This window comes from Pezoporus wallicus, unplaced genomic scaffold, assembly GCF_028554395.1.
Source record: "Pezoporus wallicus isolate ANWC-B61680 ecotype Strahan unplaced genomic scaffold, APGP_CSIRO_Pwel_v1 contig_6897, whole genome shotgun sequence".
Taxonomy (NCBI): domain Eukaryota; kingdom Metazoa; phylum Chordata; class Aves; order Psittaciformes; family Psittacidae; genus Pezoporus; species Pezoporus wallicus.
Window position 1 is genome coordinate 2,028,691 of NW_026636510.1, and position 6,217 is coordinate 2,034,907.

The window sequence follows — 6,217 nt, forward strand, 5'->3', positions numbered from 1 at the left end:
GAGCTATGTTGAGCTCTCTTAATTCCCATTTCAGTCAATATGGCTGTTGTGAGAATGACTCTGATCTGGAGTAGGTTTTCTATGGCTGAGCGAATCAGGATGACCAGCTTGAGATGGAACATTGTGCCCATTTCACCCAGGTCTTCCTGACCCACAGCCAGGATCCACATAACTGCCTTTTGCTTTGTTTTGTAGGAGTTAGTTGCGTCTCCTTTGATTCCTGTTAATACCACTTGCAGGAACTGTCTGGGTAAAACTTCAGTCATTCAGGTGTCACCAATACTATTCCAGAATTGTTCCGTTCTGTAGTTTGGTATATGCATTTTTTTTTAACATGCAGATTGGTTTGGGGTTTGTGTTTTAAATAAATGATTGTGCCTTTACCTTGTCACACTGGCAAAATAATTCTGTGATGTTCTTGAAATAATGCATGGGCAGTGTATCTTTCTGGTGTCAAACTCGTGTCTCTTAATTAAAACTTCCAGTTTTTCCCTAATGGACATGCATTTGCCACTGGATCTGATGATGCCACTTGCCGACTCTTTGACCTACGTGCCGATCAGGAATTAATGCTGTACTCTCACGACAACATCATCTGTGGGATCACTTCTGTAGCCTTCTCGAAAAGCGGCCGCCTCTTGCTAGCAGGTTATGATGACTTCAACTGCAACGTGTGGGATACTCTGAAAGGGGAGAGAGCAGGTGAGGACACGTAACTGCAATGAGCTGAGCTTTTCCATTTCCTTAGCAGAAGATGGATATTCAGAATCTATGCAAAACACTGAACCAGCTCCTTGCCAGTGCTATTGCTGATGATACAGAACCTGCTTGCTTTGTTTAAATGCTCTCTTCTTTTGGAATGGCATCCTTTTATTTGTTTGCATTTGGTTATATCTTCCAGTTGTTACACTGCATTATAGTTTCATGTGTATGATGTGTGAAGTAAATGCTTCAGTTAGTGAAAGTCTTGTTCTTGGGTATTGGCTATTATATATCTGTGCTGGAAGATACTAGCTCTTGAGGCTAAGGAACAGCCTCCAAAATTATGTCTACAGGAAATTTATTTGACTCAAGTGTGTGAAATGAAGTAATACAAAATTACACATTTGCAGGACATAACTTGGTTTATAGTAAATTACACTGGTCCTTTTGCTCTGGGGACCATAATTTCCTGCTGTTGGGAGAAGAGGGGAAGTGGACATTTTTAGTCTTTGAGTTAGTCACTTCTGTCAGGATAGGCAGCATAGCTGCATCATTCTCACTTTGTACAGTAAATCAAATGATGGGGCGTGGTTAAGCTCTAAACCTTGATTTTGCTGCTCAGACTGAAAATCTGTCCTGTTCCTTAAGGGACATGGACAGGCTGTTTTAATAGACCTGGATGTGGTACCTCAGGAGAGCAGATAAGTGCAAATAGAAGGAAACCAAAAAGAAAGCAAGAGGAGGCTCGGTACAGTGCTGACTTTCCTATAGTCTCGCACAAATACATGGGAGATTTTTGATCCTTAAGGTTTGCGAACATGAGACTCTCAAGGTAGCTCCTGTATCCAGGGTACTGTCAGGAGATAATCACATTTGTTTTCAGAAGTGCTTGATGGCCAGAATTGCGGACAGCATTGTTGAAAGCAAGGGAAAAACAGTAGAGAGACTGAATAGGGATGGGGGGGGCAGAAAGGAGAAATGAGGGCAAGAAAAACAGAGGGAATATTGTGCTTACACGTTTGTTCAAAACCTGGTTGGGTTTTTTTATGGCTGTTGTGATGTACAGAGGAGTTCTTCAGGGGAAAGAGAAAAAGGATGATTAGAACTTGCAGTACATTGTTTTTAGCAAATCTGAAGACTTCTCTGGGCGAGCAGAGGAACAGCTGAAGTCCTTGGCATTCTGTGGATGCTAACTTCTGTTGCTGCTTCTTTTGCAGGTGTCCTTGCCGGCCATGACAACCGTGTGAGCTGTTTAGGTGTTACTGATGACGGCATGGCTGTAGCTACAGGGTCTTGGGACAGTTTTCTCAGAATCTGGAATTAACTGGGATCCAAACATGTACATTCTCCATTTGAGATCTGGAGAGATCAATGCTGCAGCCTATAGCTGTGAAATAACATTTCTACCTTGTATTTGCAGGTGAAGTTTTTCTATTCACTGATTATTACACAAAAAGGCTTTCTGTAAACTAGAAAAAAAAAAAATCAAGTGAAGAAATAGGGAGGGGGGAAGAAATCACTGACTTTTTAAAAGGGGCCAGCACACATAATCATGGTGACCGACAAACTAAGAGCCAGTCTTTTTGTTTTTGGTGGTTTGGTTAGATTGTCCTTGAAGGGTTTTTGCTTGTGCTCAGTCTGCTAATCCTGTACCTTTTTTTTCTGTACATAACAGAATATACACGTTATAGCGGCCAATCATGTAACATGTGTCTGTATGTAAAGAAGTATGTTTGCATTTTTTAAGGAACTACATTTATAGCTTTGCTTTTAACCTGAGATGTCACTTCCGAGTTTTGTAGTGGATGAACTAGATTGCTGTTTTAAATGTTTTTGTGAATTTACTGTAGATAAAGTGAAGCCAATGATATGTATGTGTTTTTATAATGGAAGGCATTTGAACTTTTGTTTTTTTTAAAGGCCCTGGAGACTCCCAGTTAATACCTTCCGCCTTACACACTCACTTCTTGACCTGCTTGCCTGTTTTTAGTCCTGGGGGTTCCTTCTCCAAGCTAGTGGTTCCTGGTTCATCCATTGGCAATCATGGCCTCCAAACACCAAGGAGTTAACGCCAGGCAGACCTGCAACAACAGCAAAAATAATGATAAAATAATAACATTTTATAAATCAGAAGTATTAGAGCTTCCTTACTGCAGCTTTTCACGTCAGTTACTCCACGCAGTCCTCGGGTATGGAAGCCCTCCATTGCTGTTGTTAAGAGGCCAAGAGCTTTTCCTTCCAACAGTTCAGCTCTAAGTAAATGAGGTTTCAACCCATCCCAAACTCTGGCTGACCTGCACTCCCAGACTGACTGGGCATGTTGCTCAGTGCAGGGAGCTGTGTATTTGCAAAGTGTGCTCAATTACCACAATCAGCTGAGAAATTCAGGAGGACTTTGCTTAAATTCTTAACATAGATTTAAATGTGCAGTTAATCGCCTGTAATCCCCCTCGAAGTTAGGGGCTTGCCAAAGCATACCACAACCAAAAGCGCTTGTCAGTTATGTGCAGTGTGAAGTCTGAAAGGAATTGTGTAACTTGCAACAAACCAAATAACGTTGCTTACCTGTGTGACCCTTTAAAACTTCACTCTGTCAACTTTGTGACTTGCTTCTTCTGCTGTGGTCACAGACCTCTGTGCCGTGGGGGCTTATTAGATGCTAATTGTTCTGCAGCTCTGACACTGTAAATAGCCATTTCCTCTTCTGTTCCTGATTTTATTCTGGTTTTGATGTCAGCTGCTTATAATGATAGGTTCTGGTAAAGTACAGGTGAGTGTAGCAGTAGGAAAATCAAGGGACTGATGCCTGTTTGAAGTGACCCAAGATCAGTTAACTTCTTGGTGCCTGGCAGCACTCCTGCACTTGCAGTGGATGTTCTCTTGGAACCTGGATGTCTGTGGCATTTTTGGAAAAGGGAATTAAGTCCTGTTGGCTTCTCATAAGTGGCTTTTTTTAAGATAATGCAAATTTTAGATCATCAGGTTGGAAGGTAATGTTGATCTGCCCTCATCTGAAGCTGTGGGGAGCCTGGATATCTTGGGGTCAGGTAGGAAATAAAAGGGCCTGGTATCTTGTGGCCGATTTGTGGCCAAGATGACTCCTTGTCAAGTTTCTGCCATTTTTAAATCCTAAATTTTGGTACTTCCAGACTGTGCCTATAAACCTGCCATGTCTGTAATGGTGAAGGTGCCAAGAAACGTACCAGTCAATCACAGTAAATTCACCTTTACAAAAACGTGAGCCTTGTGCTGGAGAAGGAGACGTTTCCTGACAGCAGACTGCGGTGTAGGACCAAAATCACACTGTATTGTATGTCACAGGGATGCCTGAGCATTTTGCTTTATGATGTCTGCATTAACAGAACTATTATGGAATTCCTGTTACTTTTTCAAGCGAGCAGCTCTTCGGGATCTTGCAGACATGGTTTATTTTTTCAGTGGTGCACTTGTTGTTTTTAACTCACAGCTGCCTTGAGCGAATCATTCTGGAAATTTGTTACTAAGGCATTTTAAGAAAATCTTCCTTTTCTAAAAAATGGTTTTCCATAGAAGTGTTTTGAACCAATTTCCTAATGAACACCTTTGAGAAGACAGGTGCCATTTTTACATTATTCTGGTATTAAGAACTAGTTTCTACTTGCAAAACTCCAATAAAATTTTACAGATGTATATAACTTTTCTCAGCAGTTCAGGTAGACTGTAACGTGGTCATGGTTCTTGAGCAGGGATTGCCACAAATAATTTCACTGTCATCGTTTGATGGGCAACTGTCTGTTGGATTCAGCTGCTTTTAAAATAAGGAATGCCAACTACATGCTAATGAGGTTTCCAAAAGCATCATGCAGGTATCTGCCAGCTTCTGCCATCCAGTTAACCAGTGTCTGTAGTATCATGGGTCCTGAGGTGGTTCCTTCTGTGCTGGTGAACAAGGAAACCTGGAAGGAGCCCATGCACAACGGGGGGAAAAAGGGTATTGATGCTTCTGGGGAGCTTGTAGGAAGCTGGTGGTAGATCCCATCAAGGTGATGTGTGCTGCTGAGTTACTGTCCTGGATAGAGCTTAGATTTTGGTTGTTTTTTTTGTTTAAAGCCCGCAGATTCAGTGTAAGGCATTGCTATTATATGAGGCCAAATAACGAACTTGCACAGGCTGGGTTATTTCCTTCTTTCCGCAGTGATCAGTGGCCTTTCAAGATTGATGCCTTTACTAAAATGGATGGGGTTTTTATAGTAGAAGCTCAAACTCCTCCTAGCATGAGGAAGGTAATAAAATGACCCTTCTTCAGTTTTACTTCAAAGGTTTCACTCCGTTTTGAATCTCAACCAAAAGGGAGTCTGCCTATAGTTTAATGTAGGTTCAGGTATGTGTCTTGTGTGATTTCTGCCTGTGCACCACAACCTTCTTACACTGGAGGTTTTGCAGCACTAGTGGGTCCATTGGAACCCATCTGTAATGGTTTGTTGCCAAACCACATCATTACCTGAATGTCACACAACTTGTGTAATTACAGGAATGGAGGAACTAAGACCACTGTGCCCAAACGGTGGCGACATCATAACTCTTACCCAGCCTTTTGTCTATGGCTTGGAAAGTGGAGCTATGTGCTTTGGGTAACAAGATGTATTTTATTCAGGTACAGTATTTTTGTCAGCATTTTCTAGTGTTGATGTATCTTTGCAATAGCAAATACTCATCAGGCAAGCGCCCAACCCAGGCTTGTTCCCTTGTAGACTCAGACATGGGTTCCTTGGTAGAGATACTGGTTTAGATTCTGGAAACCACAAGAAACTTCTCCGTGGCATTATGCTGACGTGTACTCGCTTCCTCCAATACTGTGGGCCTGTTTCTGTCTCCAGGCTTTTTTTCTTCCAAACATCGCTATCCTCTGCCTTGCTGAATTGCAGGTACGTCGCAGTATCTGGCAGAACAGATAGTTCAGTGTATTGACAACAACACAGTCAATTTCAAATGGAACTCAGATTAAATGGGCTTTTCCCCCTGCCACAGGAGGGCCTGACCTTGACCTGGCAAAGCTGAACTGCTGTAACAGCTGGTCCTAGTGTGCTTACTGTAATGCATGGGTTGGAACTAGTTACTCTTTAATTCAGTTCGTGTAACCGCTTGTCCCACAATGAAGTTCACATTACTTTAAGGTGGAATGAAACCATTGTGAAAACATTCCAAGAGTGCTTAGTCTTTCCTCTTTGAGGACACTGTCACCTCCACTAGGTTTAGTGCTGTGCTTTAAGATGTTGGTGAGAGTATTGGCTAATTAAACTAGTTGGTATAAATGGTCGTGTAGCAGAATGACTGATTTTTGAGATAGCATTTCCTGTACAAGTACTTAAGCATGGGTTGATGGTGCACTTTGTATACCGTAATCTGGCATGCATGCTGGTAAAACTACTTCCTACACTTCGGAGGCACCACAAGCCTTTTTATCCAATTGCTGGTTATGTAAAATACATGCAGAATGTTAATGCAGTGTTGTTATGGTAAATGTGTGAACAGTGTT

The 6,217-nt window shown here is 41.9% G+C and overlaps 1 protein-coding gene across 2 annotated transcripts in view; it reads left to right on the top strand.

Moving 5' to 3' along the window:
- GNB4 (G protein subunit beta 4) overlaps nucleotides 1-2,400 on the top strand; it is a 28,624-nt gene extending 26,224 nt beyond the window's left edge. For both annotated transcript variants that reach the window (XM_057400480.1, XM_057400481.1), the window contains 2 exons: nucleotides 486-702; nucleotides 1,920-2,400. In XM_057400480.1, the coding sequence (XP_057256463.1) occupies nucleotides 486-702; nucleotides 1,920-2,026 (324 nt within the window). In that variant the 3' untranslated portion in view covers nucleotides 2,027-2,400. The remainder of the gene's footprint in view (nucleotides 1-485; nucleotides 703-1,919) is intronic.
- The last annotated feature ends 3,817 nt before the right edge of the window (nucleotides 2,401-6,217 follow it).